General features: G+C 38.4%; 1 protein-coding gene across 2 annotated transcripts in view; it reads left to right on the forward strand.

Moving 5' to 3' along the window:
• The window catches only part of IL6ST (interleukin 6 cytokine family signal transducer), a 61,881-nt gene that overhangs the window by 20,867 nt on the left and 23,567 nt on the right, over positions 1–17,447 (forward strand). For both annotated transcript variants that reach the window (XM_019982787.2, XM_070774662.1), the window contains exons 3-7: positions 6,189–6,494; positions 7,393–7,513; positions 10,099–10,265; positions 10,818–10,972; positions 14,248–14,407. In XM_019982787.2, the coding sequence (XP_019838346.2) occupies positions 6,189–6,494; positions 7,393–7,513; positions 10,099–10,265; positions 10,818–10,972; positions 14,248–14,407 (909 nt within the window). The remainder of the gene's footprint in view (positions 1–6,188; positions 6,495–7,392; positions 7,514–10,098; positions 10,266–10,817; positions 10,973–14,247; positions 14,408–17,447) is intronic.

Here is a 17,447-nt window from a genome sequence, read left to right on the forward strand (position 1 = left end):
CTGTGTCTCGGTTTCATGATCTGTAAGATGGGGATAGTAATGTCTCTAACTTCTAGGGTTATTGTGAGATTTAAATGAGTTAATACACAGAAGGCATTTGAGCAGTACCTGGCCCATAGTATGCTTTATAAAAAGGAATGTAATAATGTATTTATTATTAAGGTTTGAATAAAATGCACTTAAGGAAAAAATATATCAGAACTTGACATATTCTAAGTATAGTGATTTTATTATTTACTTTTGAAGGATCATTTTTATTAAAGCAGCATAATTTTTTGCCAGTTAAGATACACTGTAGTTTTATGTTAAGCCATCTACCAGTCACTGAAAATTCTCAGATTGTTTTCACATCAATTACTTTTAAGCCATTTCCCCTTCACTCTATATTTGTTTATCAACCTAAATAGAAGATGTTTTTGCCAAATTTATTAGCCTATCAGTCTAGTCCTTAAGCATAATTTTGAATCCTGACATTATCCAAATTGTGGGCAATCCATTATAATCTTTTGCTGATTTGTTAAGTGTGTGTGTCTGTTTTCCCCCTAAGTTGTTGATAAAAAGGTTGAAAATAACAGGACTATATTATCTGTTGCTGCCAGACAGATTACTCTAAAGCTTCATGCCTTAAAATGGCATTACTTATTATTTCTCATGGTTTATGTGTGACAGGCTCAGTCAGACACACAGATTCTTCTTTTCTCTGTGATATCTGGGCCTCAGCTAGAATATTCAGAGATGAGTAGCTGGAATCATCTGAAGTCTCATTCACTTATTATGTCTGGTGTTGATGCTGGCTGTAGATTCAGGGCTTTGGGGCTCTTGGCTACACCACCACATGTGGTCTGTCCTTGCGGCCTTGGCTTCCTTACATGTGGCTGGGTTCCATGGCAAATGTCGCAAGAGAAAAAGAGAGCTAGTCAGAAGTTGTATTTTTTTATGATCTAGCTTTGGAAGTCACTTAGCACACTCTGTTGGCTGGGGCAGGCATAAGCACCCTTAAAGATCTAAGAGCAAAAGGGAAACATAGATCTCATTTCTTTGGAGGAGTATTAGTCACTTTGTAAGATGAGCATGTTGAATGGGATACATTTATAAGTATGACCTTCTTTGGAAAGTACAGTCTACCCCAAGGTTTGAGGGGAGGCACTTCAGCATACTCCTTTAGCCTCCCTCTCATTGACTCTTTTTAGTCAGTGATTTTTTTTATGTGTAGGTAATCAATCAAGTGAAAATGTTTTAGTTTGAAGTTACAAAATATCTGTTTTTATAGATCAAGAGTAGTAAAAAATCAGCCTGCTGCTGCTGCTAAGTCGCTTCAGTCGAGTCCGACTCTGTGCGACCCCATAGACGGCAGCCCACCAGGCTCCCCCGTCCCTGGGATTCTCCAAACAAGAATACTGGAGTGGGTTGCCATTTAAATCAGTCTAGTAACCCTGTAAAAGTAGGTTTCATTTGGCACAGGATGGTTTCAGTGAGCCTGTGCTTCATTTCGAAAACTGGAACATTTGCCTGTTTCTAGCATTTCTTATTCTGTGTGATAAAAAATTGTTAGTCTCTGGCTATATCTCATGTTCTTTAGTACTCTGAAGTATATTTCCTAGGTAAGGTTCCTTTTCATTATTAAAGAGAAAGTCAAACAGGAATGATTTTACCAAGGAACAAAGTGCGATTGGAGGAGTTTTAAGGACTTGCTCATTGTCACAGGGTAACTTACTAGTCTGTCACAGGATGGACATTGACAGGAGCTTGTGCGCTAGGACTTGCCACAGCCATGCATCAGTAATGGAAGGCCACTCAAACAGGCTGCTGCATAAGCTTTGAAACAAACATTTTGACTCTGGGCCTTATGAGCTTAATGACAGATATGGAATAAGAAGTTAATTGTTTAGTTTTTAAAAGTACTTTTATCCTTTGTGCAGTCTAGCCTGGGACCAAGTTGAGAATTGGAAGAATCTGTCTGATATTTGAGATTTACTCCATAAAAGTATCTCAGCGTTCTTTATAAAATAAACGATTGAAGTAAATTCTCTCCAAGGTTTTTGTCAGTTTTTTGATTCTCTGGTTCTATACATCTTTTACCTTAACTGCTAGAACCAGTCACCTCTGAGAGACCTTTCCAGAGTCAGTGTGACTAGATTACTTGTCTCTGGATAGCAGTAGTAATGATGATTTGTTGTTGTTTAGTCACTAAGTCATATCCGACTCTTTTGCAATGCCAGGGACGGTAGCCCACCAGGCTCTTCTGTCCATGGGATTTCCTGGGCAAGAATACTAAACTGGGTTGCCATTTCCTTCTCCAGGGGATCCTCTCGACCCAGGGAGCAAAGCTGCATCTCCTGCACTGGCAGGTAGATTCTTCACCACTGAGACACCAGGGAAGCCAAGCAGTGGTGACAGGCTACCATTTATTGGAGGCCTTTTGAAGACCAGGCATTGTAGTAGATTCTTTCCCTTAATAATATCTGATCTCAATAAACTTTCAAGATAGCCATTATTATCTTCATTTTCCAAGTGAATAAATTAAAGCTGTTAGAATTTCAAATTCCATTGATAAATGGGATTCACTCAAGAAAGCTGCCTTAAGTTTCTAGATAGTGAGAATAGAGAAGGAGGATAGAATCATGTCAAGTATTGAGCATTTTATCTTGATGGTAATAGGTAGGCACCAAATAATTTAAAATAGGTAAATGGCATAATCATTTTTGAACAGTAACTTTGGGAGCTGTATGTTTAAGATAAACTAGAAGGAGGTCAGATTGTGGTATAATACGATAGCCTGAGTGCCAGCAGCCAAAATAGGGTTGATGAGAAGAGGTTGCTATACGTACTAAGAATATAGAAACAAAAAGACCGAGGGAGTGTGGAAGGAGGCTAATTAGAGAGTAAGGACTGCAAGGTTATCTGGCCTAGGCGACCGGATGGGAGTAGTGTCTCAGCAGCAATAGGGAAGTGAGAAGAAGAAAAAATAAGTTTGGAAGGGACTGTGATACATAGTCTATGCCCAACCAGTAATACTGAAGAAGCTGAACAGTTCTATGAAGACCTACAAGACCTTCTAGAACTAACACCAAAAAAAGATGCCCTTTTCATTATAGGGGACTAGAATGCAAAAGGAGGAAGTCAAGAAACACCTGGAGTAACAGGCAAATTTGGCCTTGCAGTACAGAATGAAGCAGGGCAAAGGCTAACAGAGTTTTGCCAAGAGTACACCCTGGTCATAGCAAACACCGTCTTCCAACAACACAAGAGAAGACTCTACACATGGACATCACCAGATGGTCAGTAGTGAAATCAGATTGATTATATTCTTTGCAGCCAAACATGAAGAAGCTCTATACAGTCAGCAAAAACAAGACTGGAAGCTGACTGTGGCTAAGATCATGCACACTCCTTATTGTCAAATTCAGACTTAAATTGAAGAAAGTATGGAACACCACTAGACCCTTCAGGTATGACCTAAATCAAATCCCTTAAGATTATACAGTGGAAGTGACAAATAGATTCAAGAGATTAGATCTGATAGAGTGCCTGATGAACTATGGATGGAGGTTCATGACACAGTACAGGAGGCATTGATCAAGACTATCCCCAAGAAAAAGAAATGCAAAAAGGCAAAATGGTTGTCTGAAGAGGCCTTACAAACAGGTATGAAAAGAAGAGAAGTGAAAGGCAAAGGAGGAAAGGAAAAATACACCCATTTGAATGCAGAGTTTCAAAGAATATCAAGGAGAGATAAGAAAGCCTTCCTCAGTGATCAATGCAAAGAAATAGAGGAAAACAATAGAATGAAAAAGACTAGAGATTTCCTCAAGAAAATTAGAGATACTAAGGGAATTTTCAGGCAAAGATGGGCACAATAAAGGACAGAAATGGTATGGACCTAACAGAAGCAGAAGATATTAAGAAGAGGTGGCAAGAATACACAGAAGAACTGTACAAAAAAGATCTTCATGACCCAGATAATCATGATGATGTGATCACTCACCTAGAGCCAGACATCCTGAAATGCAAAGTCAAGTGGGCCTTAGGAAGCATCACTACAAACAAAGCTAGTGGAGGTGACAGAATTCCAGTTGAGCTATTTCAAATCCTGAAAGATGATGCTGTTAAAGTGCTGCACTCTATATGCCAGCAAATTTGGAAAACTCAGCAGTGGCCACAGGACTGGAAAAGGTCAGTTTTCATTCCAATCCCAAAGAAAGGCAATGCCAAAGAATGCTCAAACTACTGCACAATTGCACTCATCTCACATGTTAGCAAAGTAATGCTCAAAATTCTCCAAGCCAGGCTTCACCAGTACGTGAACTGAGAACTTCCAAATGTTCAAGCTGGATTTAGAAAAGGCAGAGGAACCAGAGATCAAATTGCCAACACCGCTGGATCATCGAAAAAGCAAGAGAGTTCCAGAAAAACATTTATTTCTGCTTTATTGACTATGTCAAAGCCTTTGACTGTGTGGATCACAACAAATTGTGAAAAATTCTTCAAGAGAAGGGTATACCAAACCACCTGACCTGCCTCCTGACCAATCTGTATGCAGGTCAAGAAGCAACAGTTAGAACTGGACATGGACGACAGACTGGTTACAGATCGGGAAAGGAGTACGTCAAGGCTGTATACTGTCACCCTGCTTAGGCTGGATGAAGCACAAGCTGGAATCAAGATTGTCAGGAGAAATACCAATAATCTCAGATACTGCAGAAAGTGAAGAGGAAACAAAGAGCCTCTTGATGAAAGTGAAAGAGGAGAGTGAAGAAGTTGGCTTAAAGCTCAACATTCAGAAAACTAAGATCATGGCATCCAGTCCCATCACTTCAGGGCAAATAGATGGGGAAACAGTGGAAACAGTGACAGACTTTCTTTTCGGGGGCTCCAAAATCACTACAATGGTGACTGCAGCCATGAAATTAAAAGATGCTTGCTCCTTGGAAGAAAAGCTATGACCAACCTAGACAGCTTATTGAGAAGCAGAGACGTTACTTTGCCAACAAAGATCCATCTAGTCAAAGCTGTGGTTTTTCCAGTAGTCATGTATGGATGTGAGAGTTGGACTATAAAGAAAGCTGAGTGCCAAAGAATTGATGCTTTTGAACTGTGCGTGTTGGAGAAGACTCTTGAGAGTCCCATGAACTGCAAGGAGATCCAACCAGTCCATCCAAAAGGAAATCAGGCCTCAATATTCATTGGAAGGAATGATGCTGAAGCTGAAACTCCAGTATTTTGGCCACCTGATGCCAAGAACTGACTCATTTGAAAAGACCCTGATGCTGGGAAAGATTGAAGATGAGAGGAGAAGGGGACAATAGAGGATGTGATGGTTGGGTGGCATCACCAACTCAATGGACATGAGTTTGAGTAAACTCCAGGAATTGGTGATGGACAGGGAAGCCTGGCATGGTGCAGTCCATGGGGTCACAAAGAGTTGGACATGACTGAGTGACTGAATTGAACTATGATACATATAATTTTAGACATGTTCATTTTAAAGTACTTATGAAATATCTTGTAAGCCACTGAAAACAGGAAATTAGAGTCAGAAAGAGGGGTTTATATGTCATCAACATGGAGTAGGTCATAGGAATTTATTTTTTTATATAATTTGGTTCTTTGTTTTTTAATATGAGATTATATCCCATTACTTATTGTTAAAACCAGTGTATTTGGTTGTATTATTTTACTCTTCCTGTGTTTATTTTGCTACACCCTTGCTCTTTACTTTTTGTCTGATTTTGATGTATGAACAACATATACTGTCTTTGCATGTCCCCATCTGCACCCTCAAAGGCATTCAGGACTGGCGAGAAGCAGAGACCATCGCCTGTCTTCTGGTGGGTCTATTTAGACACGGAGTGTGAGTTGAGAAACAGAATTGGTGGCAGAGCAAATATGAATCACCCTGCAGGCAAACTATTTCCTAAGGCAAGGTAGAATGTTATAAAAAGGGCTGAAATTTGCATAGGTCTTTTTTATTTTGGTAAAATCCAGTTCCATTTGCCATGTAATTGATATAATTCTTTTCAAATTTAGACATTAAATTCTGGTGATACTAACTTTCACTGTGTTTCTTCTTTTTCTGTGTCTTTAGAGATATTTTAATGATGATTGAGGAACTGTACTGATATAGAATGTCATTTTGTACCAGAAAAATTCAGTCTGTTCTTACATTTTCTGTTATTATTCCTTTCCAGGTGAACTTATAGTTCCATGTGCTCATATCCACCCTGAATCTTCAGTTGTACAACTTGGTTCGAATTTCACGGCAGTTTGTGTGCTAAAGGAAAAATGTATGGATGATTATCATGTGACTGCTAATGACATTTTCTGGAAAACAGGCCGTGTACCTGTTCCTTATGAACAATATAGTGTCATAAACAGAACAGCATCTAGTGTCACATTTCCAAATATAACTTTAATAAATGCTCTGCTCACTTGCAACATTCGTATGTTTGGACAGATTAATCGGAGTGTTTATGGAATCAGAATCATTTCAGGCTGTAAGTTTTGTTTTACTTTCTTTCAGACTTTGTCATGACTGTTGAATTATATCTTTAATGTCCATTGTCTTTTGGTCTTTTTGAAATGCAGTAACTGTCAGCTCAGTGAGTTTTGAACTGTTTTTTCTTTTTAATGTTTAAAAAAAAATAAGCTTAGAAGTAGAACTGCATTTGCATTACAAATATATAAAAGCCTAAGGAGTAACACAAGTTTAATATTTTTCCTGAAAGTCAAGCATCTGTCAGCTTTCCAGAAAAATACTTTGACAAGATATACCCACCAAAAATGTTGAGTTGAAATCTGTGACTGAGCTCATAGTAACTTTCAATATCCCTTAGTTGTGGAGAAAATACAGTGTAAAGCAATTATCTGAAGAAAGTGAATCAATACTGGAGAATGCTTTTATGTTGAAGTAGACAAATAAATTTACTATGATCCAAGAATGGATTGCCAAATTTGTGGATCGTCTAACACTATAATTTTAGCATTTGCTTTCTCTCCAGCAGAGTTTGGGAAGGGAGAGATATAAATGAGTCATTTTTGCTTCTATTTACTTGCCTCTTACTAACATTTAAGTATTAGTTTCTAAAATACACTTGAGAAGTCAGTTGATAATGCTTTCCAGCTATAAATGAAAGTTGACTTTGTGTAGAAAGTTAACTTGAAACATACCTATTAATGACAAGTATGATAGAAAATGTATGTTACTATCTAAAATGTTTGAATTTACTTAGAAAAGAAATTAGTTTTTTAGTCACCAGTTTTTCATTATGTCTTTTCTTGGTTTTGTTTTTTTCTGTCTGATTTTGGTTATCTTAAATGTCTAGAGGAGTATATAAATTGCATGCTTTTTGTGAATATGAAGCTTTTTGAAAATTGCTAATTTTTCCCTTTTAGTGCCTCCTGAAAAACCTAAAAATTTGAGTTGCATTGTGAATGAAGGAAAGAAAATGATGTGTCAGTGGGATCCTGGAAGGGAAACATACCTGGAAACAAACTACACTTTAAAATCTGAGTGGCAAGTTATTTTAAATTTGTTGTACATTGAATTTATTAAGTTTGCCTTTGTGGTAGAATTTTTATCTTGTGAGGTAGTATTATTAAATGCAAAGTTTTAAATGTTTTACTTAACTTTTTATTTTAGAACACCTGAAATATGAAAGTAGAAAGAATAGTGTAAGAAATCCTCACGCTCATCACCGAGCTTCAGTAGTTATCAGCCCATTACCAGTCTTACTTTATATATACCCCACACTTAGATTGTTTTAAAGAAATAAACATCATCTCATCCATAAATATTTTAGTACTTTTATGGAAAAGATAAGGACACTTAAAAAAAAATCCAAATATAATTGAAAATACTCTCATATTGTTACATTTTTAATTAGTGTTCAAATTTTCCCAGTTGTCTCATGAATGTATGTATATATTTTTATACTTGTCAAATCAAGATTTAAGTAATCACCACATATTGCCAATTCATACATCTTGTCTGTCTTAACCATAGGTTCTACCTTCTTTCTTTGCAGTTCAGTTGTTAAAATAATGGTTTACATTATTTAACACATTCTTCTGTCCCTTTATTTACTAAAACTTTCCATTAGATCTAGACATTTAATCAGTTTTTTCCCCCCAAAAAATAATTCATAGTAGTTATATATATTTTCATTAGGAACTACCATATAATGTTTGTTTTTGTTTTTCTTATATCAAAATTTGAGCAATGGTTTCAGGTATTACAGAATTTCCCTTTAGTTTTTTTTCTTCAAATATAAAGAAAAGTTGAAAGAATTTTACAGTGAACATTTATACATACTCATTACCTAGATTCTACAGTTAACATTTTACTGTGCTTGTCTCCATCTACCAACCCATCTTGTTTTAATGAATTTCAGAGTGAGTTAGACATCCATATACTTCCACCCTTAATCACTTGAGCATTTACATCATTAATTAGATTAATTAATCCCTACACGACTGAGCGACTTCCCTTTCACTTTTCACTTTCACGCATTGGAGAAGGAAATGGCACCCCACTCCAGTGTTCTTGCCTGGAGAATCCCAGGGACCGGGGGAGCCTGGTGGGCTGCCGTCTATGGGGTCGCACAGAGTCGGACATGACTGAAGCGACTTAGCAGTAGCAGCAGCAGCATCTTCCAAATTCCAAAGGTAGATGTAAGGGATTTTTCTCCTCATTATGAATTCATATTTAAACATTTGATGTCTTGTTATTTATTGGCTGCGCCAGGTCTTAATTGCAGCATGCAGGATCTTTGATCTTCTTTGCATCATTCAGGTTCTTTAGTTGCAACATGTGAACTCTTAGTTGCGGCATGTGGGATTTAGTTCCCAGATCAGGGGTGGAACCCTGACCACCTGCATTGGGAGCGCAGAGTCTTAGCTACTGGACCATTGGGAATTCCTGATTTGATGTGTTTTAATCCATTACAGTCATTCTTCTTAATACTTAAATTGTCCCATCTTTGGTTAGTGGGAACTTTTCAGATTGGCTTATCCTTTTAACACAACTTCATGAGTTCTTTGATACCTTCCTGATTTCTGAAGTGACAAGGTGTTCCAGGTTCATCTTAATATGTTTTCTGTTCCAGACCTAGAATCAACCAATTCCCAAGTAGTCATGGTTCCACTTAGTGTGGAATACAATTAATTACTGGGTTGTTGTTTCTAGGCTTTTTTTAGTGGAAAGAACCAAAAATGTTTTTAAGATAAAATACATCATGAACTCGTACTGGTATTTCCAATTTAAAATCCAGACTATAGGTTTTTAGTTAATTCATCTATCTAACATCTATATTTCCTTTCTTCGAGCTGTTTCATTTTGCTTGTGGTTTTTAAGAATTTTCTTCATTGTATAAAGTAATAAATTAATCCACACAGATTTCTAAGACAAAGTATGTTTATAGAAGTCTCCGTACCCTGTTCCTTTTCCTTATTTCCCCACTCCTTCCAAAGGTTACCTGTTTTGGTTTGGTTTTGATTTAATATATATATGCATACATATGCATATATATTCTTAATTGATGCATGATTTAAACGTATGTGAGTAAATTTAGTCATATCACTTGAAACTTTCTATGGTAATAGAAAATTAGAAAGTGGTTGAGTGGTTGGAAAGGGGCTGAGGGAATTTTCTGGAAGGATAGAAATTCTATCCCTGCTCTATCACCTCCTAGCATATTGTGTTTTGAAAAAGCATACTGTGCTTAAAGAAAAACATTGCTGATACTGTAAAGATTCTGTTCAAGGAAAGGAAAAAAACTGGACTAATATCACTAATAAGTTTTGAAGAAGGGTCATTGGGTTAGAGCATAAGATTCTAAATATGATATTCTTGGAGTAAAATTTTGAAAATAATCTTGTGTTTTAAGATATAGATCAAACTCAGTTTTAAAGAAAAACAGGTGAATTTTTAACAGATTTTGTTTCTAGTGTTCAATAGTTTGTTTTAAATGTATTGAAATTAACTTATTTATTCTAAGCTATGATAATCTGGGTCTCATCAAACTCTTTTCAAGTAACCTTTTTCACTCTAATTTATTCAAATCCATTTTTAATGACTGATTTTACCATTTTTGTATTTAGGGCAACAGAGAAGTTTGATGATTGTAAAGCAAAACGTGACACCCCCACCTCATGCACTGTTGATTATCCTCCTGTGTATTTTGTCAACATTGAAGTCTGGGTAGAAGCAGAGAATGCCCTTGGGAAGGTTACCTCAGATCATATCAATTTTGATCCTGTAGATAAAGGTATTTATAAACCTAAATTTGAGAATTTATTAGAATATACAGTGTCTTATAAATTAGTTTTGAGTTCAATATATAAATAATAAGCTTTTATTTTCTTAGTGACTTCTACAAACTAATTTTATCAACATTAAAAATACTTTGGGAAAAGAAAAATATCCATAATCCAACCACACTGACAGCTGTTTTTATTTTTAATATTATCTCTGATATCTATTCAGATATCAAACATCTTACAGCATTATAGTCATAGTGTATATGCTTCATTTTTATACTTTTTATAAATTCCATATGTCATCACTATTTAACTTAATGTCTGAACCTGAAAATATTAACAAATGTAATAAATTGACAAGGAAAAGAACTAGAATTTCTTTAGGAACCTTTTCCTTCCATTATAGTAGTATGGTATAGCATTTTTTTAGACAAATTTGTTCATTTGGTGAGAATAAATGCATAGCATATTATGAAATAAAATATAAAGAGCATATTGGACTTTGTAAGAAGTTGTAAAAGTAAACCATGGTAAACATTAGGATCTTTTTTATTTTTCAGTGAAGCTCAATCCACCACATATTTTATCAGTCAACAGTTCAAAGGAACTGTCTAGTATTTTAAAATTGACATGGACTGATTCACGTTTTAAGAGTTTTATAACACTGAAATATGATATTCAATATAGGACCAAAGATGCCTCAACTTGGAACCAGGTAAATTGAAAGTTACTGTTTATTCAAGTAGTCTTTTCTTTAACCCACTAACCTAAAAGTCTCAGTCATTTTCTGAATGTCTTAAATTTCTGGTTATGTGAAGTAGTTTGCTTGACACTTCTAGAGCTGTATTTCAAGCAAGGACCAATAGGAAGACATCCAGACAGAGAATACAATTTTGCTCAGCACAGTAGATTTTAAGTGAAGTATGGAAGTGATGCAGAATGAGAGGGAATAGCATTTCTAGTGAGAGGTGAAAGGGCCACAGATAAGAGGAAGCAGATTAGGTAGAGGAGTAAGAATGAATAGATTATATGGGTAAGGTAGAGCAGGCATTAACAAACTACATCTGCAGGCCAAATTCAGCCTGTCATCTGTTTTTGTAAATAAAGTTTTATTGGAACACAGCCACAAACATTTGTTTACATATTCTTTCTGATGATTTTTGTGCTACATAGAAAGAGTTGAATAACTGCAACAGAGACCATCTGGCCCACAGCCTAAAGTATTTACAGTCTAGCCCTTTATAGAAAGTTTGCCAACCCATGAAATAGAGGGATTGTAAGATTGAAAAATAAAAGGACTGTATACCCAAAATTACAACAAACTGTGGAAAATTCTTAAAAGAAATGGGAATACCTTACCTGCCTCCTGAGAAGCCTATATGCAGGTCAAGAAGCAGCAGTTAGAACTGGACATGGAATAATGGACTGGTTCAAAATTGGGAAAGGACTACGTCAAGACTATATATTGTCACCCTGCTTATTTAACTTACATGCAGAGTACATCGTTTGAGCTTCCCTGGTGGCTCAGATGGTAAAGAATCTGCTTGCAGTATGGCAGACTCAGGTTCAGTCCCTGGGTTGGGAAGATCCCTTGGAGAAGGGAATGGCAACCCACTCCATTATTCTTGCCTGGAGAATTCCATAGACAGAAGAGCCTGATAGGCTACAGTCCGTGGGGTCGCAAAGCTGGACACGACTGGGCAACTACCACTTTACTTTTAACTTTCTTTCACATCATGTGAAATGCTGGACTGGATGTGTCACCAACTGAAATCAAGATTGCTGGGAGAAATAACAACCACCTCAGATATGCAGATAGAGGAACTTAAGAACCTGTTGATGAAGGTGAAAAAGAAGAGTGAACAAGCTGGCTTAAAACTCAGCATTCATAAACCTAAGATCATGGCATCTGGTCATGTCACTTCATGGCAAATAGACAGGGAAAAAATGGAAACAGTAGCAGATTTTATTTTCTTAGGCTCCAAAATCACTGTGGATGGTGACTGCAGCCATGAAATTAGAAGACACTTGCTCTTTGGAAGAAAAGCTATCACAAACCTAGACAGTATATTAAAAAGCAGACATCATTTTGCTAACAAAGGTCCATCTAGTCAAAGCTATAGTTTTTCCACTAGTCACATACAGATGTAAGAGTTGGACCATAAAAGAAGGCTGAGCACCAAAGTATTGATCCTTTCAAACTGTGGTGCTGGAGAAGACTCTTGAGAGTCCCTTGAACTGCAAGGAGATCAAACCAGTCAATCCTAAAGGAAATCAACCCTGAATATTCATTGGAAGGACTGATGCTGAAGCTGAAGCTCCAGTATTTTGGCCACCTTGATGTGAAGAGCCAACTCAACTGGAAAAGACCCTGATGCTAGGAAAGATTGAAAGCAGGAAGAGAAGGCGGTAACAGAGGATGAGATGATTGGATGGCATCATTGACTTAGTGGACATGAATTTGAGCAAACTTCAGGAGATAGTGAAGGACAGGGAAGCCTGGTATACTATAGCCCATGGGGTTGCAAAGAGTCGGATCCGACTTAGTGACTGAATACCACCACCACCACCCATCTTATAACAGATGATGTTATAAGCAGAAGAAATACTAGGAGCTTTTAATTTAAAAGGTTATCATCATAGCATTGAGATCTGCATACTACTCTCTGTTGTAACTCCATTTATCATTAACAGTATGCCTTTGCTTTGTTTCTCTGGTTGCAATAATGAGCTCCGAAGGGAATTGAGCTCCGAAGGGAATTGAGCCCGTGACCTTCCTGCTTCTGTCCTCCATTCCACATGGACTCAGAATACAATCAGAAAAAGCAACAAACTAAAGTGGATTAGCTTCATGTTGTACATGAGGATTGTACAGAGAAGATATATACCAGAAGTTCTTCAAAATTTTTTCAATATCATAGAATCTTAATTCACTTGTATAAAGAAGACTGACACATTTTGTATTCAATATTGAAATCTCAGAGTGGTAGAAGGAACCTGTTATTTATGTTTGAAGTGAAGTGAAGTGAAGTTGCTCAGTTGTGTCCTACTCTTTGCGATCCCATGGACTGGGGCCTGCCAGGATCCTCTGTCCATGAAATTCTCCAGGCAAGAATACTGAAGTAGGTTGCCATTTCCTTCTCCAGGGGATCCTCCTGACCTAGGGATCGAACCTCGGTCTCCTGTATTGTAGGCAGACGCTTTACTGCCTGAGCCACCAGGGAAATCACTAAATCTGTGTTTAGTCTACTCTTTTTTTCTGAAAATCAAGTTTATCTACAAAGATAGCTTTTGTTTTTCATAATTGGGCTGAATATCTTCCTTTTGCCCATCTAGATTTATATTCTACCTTTCTTCACCTACTGTTTGTCTTGGGATGCAGACCTGTATGGATTTTATTTGTTGGTTGTGGAGGGGTCTTGGCAAGAGGGAGGAGAGAGAGAAGTGAGATCATATTCTTTGCGCTGCTTCCTCCCTAAAGCTTTCCTGTCTCAACCTAAAGTCACTATTTCTCTCAAGTTAACCCTTTGTGACCCTGTTCTTCCAGGTTCTGGTACCACCCCTCTTCCCTTTGATTCTAAAGGTGGTAACACCACTAAGCCCCAGAGTACTGCCTGTACTATCTAATAAGGTTTCCTACACTCTGCTCATATTTCCTTTATTAAACCCTCCTTGAATTAAATTTTAATTGGAATTTCTCTTTTTCCTGTTAAGACCATGAGTGTTATAGGAGCATAGAAGAAAGAAATAAAAAAAGGATGAGAAGATTAATAATACTTGTTTCCATATTTCCCAAACCTATTAAGTTTTACTAATTTTGACTGCTTTTTTCACTTGAATTTATTTCTCTGCAGAGCTTGAGTCAAATTAGTCTTTTTTCATTAGTTATTAGGCTTGTTTCATATATTAGCTTCTAAATATTAGGCAACTTAGAAGATCTGTAATAAATACCTCTGGATTTTTTTGTTGGTCAATTTGCTTTGTTTTCAGGTTCCTCCTGAAGATACATCATCTACCCGATCTTCATTCACTGTTCAGGACCTTAAACCTTTTACAGAATATGTGTTTAGGATTCGTTGTATGAAGGAAGATGGTAAAGGATATTGGAGTGACTGGAGTGAAGAAGCAAGTGGTATCACATATGAAGATAGTAAGTAAATAAATATATAAAGAAAAAAATGTTTGAATTTTGACTATAAATTTTATCTACTTTTAATAATATAGACTTCATTACATCTTTTGTGATCATTTTATTCAAACTGATATTTTATACTTTTTAAAGGACCTCAAGATATAAAATTTAATATACATTATTGATAGTACAAATCTATTTAATATAATTAAAGGAAATTGTGGAATGGTATCTTAGCTACAATGAGAAAACCATTAATAGTTGGTAAATCCAGAACATTTTATTAAAGGAGAGTAGTCTCGAAATATCTCTAACTAGAGGATCATATCCTGAGTCTTTAAAATCATATTACCTACCAAAATGTGCGTTAGACCTTCACTATCAAAAAGATAGCTGTACTGTAGTTTTTATTCATTTTTTTATCAGTACTTAATAAGCCCCTGAAAAAGTATCATTGCATTTTAATCAGTTGGTTTATTTTCATTTTCCCTTTGTTTTTCATGATAATACAAGGCATATAGGTAGAATCCAAAAGGCATAAAAGGATATACAATATGAAGTAAGATTCCTTCCCCAAAGCATCTGATGTTACTAATTTCATCTATAACCATCAAGAAATAATCCTATGGAGGGGGGAAGACAAGATGGCAGAGGAGTAGTGGACACCTCCATAAATGTTTCAGGAATACATCTTCAGATTCAGAAGATCTTTTAGAACACCAGCTGAGAGCAGGCAGGAGTCCCTGATCCCTGGAAACGAATGTATAGATCCACACAAAACTTGGCAAGACCAAAGAAGGAAGTGAGAGAGAGGAGAGTAAGCAGGCTGGACCTGCACTTGGAGGGTGAGGGAACTGAAGCAGGGGTCAGATCACCACATTTGGGGCATTGTTTGGGATGCAGGGAAGCATTTGAGGCTGTTAGAGAGTGCAGCAGTTGATCTGTGACAGTCTGAATGGAGTGAGAACCACACAGACGATCCTTGCCACATCCATATGTATCCCAGACAGGAGTGCAAGTCCTCTGGAATGCGTGGTGGCTGGGAGCTGAAATGTAGGGATTGGGGAGCAATCCCAGGGTGAGGTCTGCTGTTGATTGCAGATGGCCCCTGGGGTTGTGAGGGAAGAGATTGCAGAGGGGATTGCCTTTGGAGGAAAGTCAGGTAGTCATGGAGGTAAGGTGACACTGCTGAGTCACATGCAGGGGATGGAGCCATCACTGTAGTGTCTCTGTCTCCACATGTCAGCTGAACAACAGAGAAAGAACCCAGAGAGGGTGGCCCTTTGAGTGCCTGACACACTAAGCAACAGAGAAGCACCCCAGCCAGCTTCCCTGGTGGCTCAGACAGTAAAGTATCTGCCTGTTATGCTGGAGACCCGGGTTCAATTCCTGGGTTGGGAAGATTGCCTGAAGAAGGGAATGACAAGCCCCTCCAGTATGCTTGCCTGGAGAATTCCATGGATAGAGGAACACAGTGGGCTACTGTCCATGGATTGCAGAGTCAGACATGATTGAGCGACTAATACTTTCACACTTCATCACCACCCTGGGGGGACCTCTGAGTGCCTTCTTTGCCAAGAAACAAGGAAAGGACCAGCCAGGGAGGCCCTTTGAGGCTACAGGCCGTGAGAGGTTAGAAAAAAACTCGTAATAGTGCCACAGCTCCTGCACCTGAGGCACCTGGCATCTCTGAGCACTTTGTGCCTCCAGGGTGAGAGGGTAACACGCAGGAAGGCTGGGGGTCTCCAGACGGAGGAAATAGGCTGCACGAGTCAGACATTTTTCCTCTCAAGTGGCAGGAGGAAACAAACTACAAGTGACAGGATTTTTTTTCCCTTCTCTATACAAAATTATACATTTTGTGTATGTATATATATATATATATATATATATGGCTTCCCTCACAGCTTAGTTGGTAGAGAATCTACCTGCAATGCAGGAGACTTGGGTTCGATTCCTGGGTTGGGAAGATCACCTGGAGAAGGAAATGGCAACGCACTCCAGTATTGCCCGGAGAAGCCCATGGACAAAGGAGCCTGGCAGGCTAGTCAATGGGTTGCAAGAGTCGGAAATGACTGAGCGACTAAGCACGCATGCGCGCGCGTGCGCGCACACACACACACACACACACACACACACACCCCCGATAATGGCGACTAAGCACGCATGCGCGCGCGCACACGCACGCACGCACGCACGCGCGCGCGCACACACACACACACACACACACACACACACACACACACACACACACACACACACACACACACACACACACACACACACACACACACACACCCCCCACCCCCCCACCCCCCCCCCCCCCATAACGGCTCAACAAACCGGTATGTTTTACTCATACAATTGTTCTCCTAATCTATGTTAATGAGACTATGTATTTGTTTGGAAACCTGCGTTTCTTCAAGACTCGTGTCAATCATTTTAAGGCCCAGGATGACTCACCTTGTGCCAGTGTTATCTCAGAATGAATGTTGTGGGTGAGGGGTCTGGTGCCATTCTCTCAAGTTTTGAGACATTTCCTTTCTCTAATTAGTAGCCTGCTAGTAGGTATATATATAGAACTTCCTGCTAAAGACCAGCAAGGGAGCACTGTTTCTGCCCCCTTCTGATGTCTATGTCAGAAGTCTTCTGTCTCTTTTATACTTTAATAAAACTTTATTATACAAAAGCTCTGAGTGATCAAGCCTCATTACTGGCCCTGGATTGAATTCCTCTCCTCTGGAGGCCAAGAATCCTTGCGTCTTTCATGGCTCAGCAACAACCTTTCAAGGGTCCTCACAATCCAAGCAACTGTGCTACCTGCACACTTGATCCCTACTGGGGCAGAGCTGCCAGAGGCTTGAAAAAACCCTAACATACCTCCTGTGTCCATGGCCACAGGCTCCCCTGTGCTGCCAAGGTCCCCATAATCCAAGTAGCCTCACCACCTCCATGCTTTATCCTCTCTGGGGCAGAGTGGCCAGAGGCTAGAAAAACCCTAAGAGCACTATATCTCCTGTACCTGTGACTACCAGCTCCCCTACGTTCCTGGCACTGC

Source organism: Bos indicus, chromosome 20 (genome assembly GCF_029378745.1).
Source record: "Bos indicus isolate NIAB-ARS_2022 breed Sahiwal x Tharparkar chromosome 20, NIAB-ARS_B.indTharparkar_mat_pri_1.0, whole genome shotgun sequence".
NCBI classification, from domain to species: Eukaryota; Metazoa; Chordata; class Mammalia; order Artiodactyla; family Bovidae; genus Bos; species Bos indicus.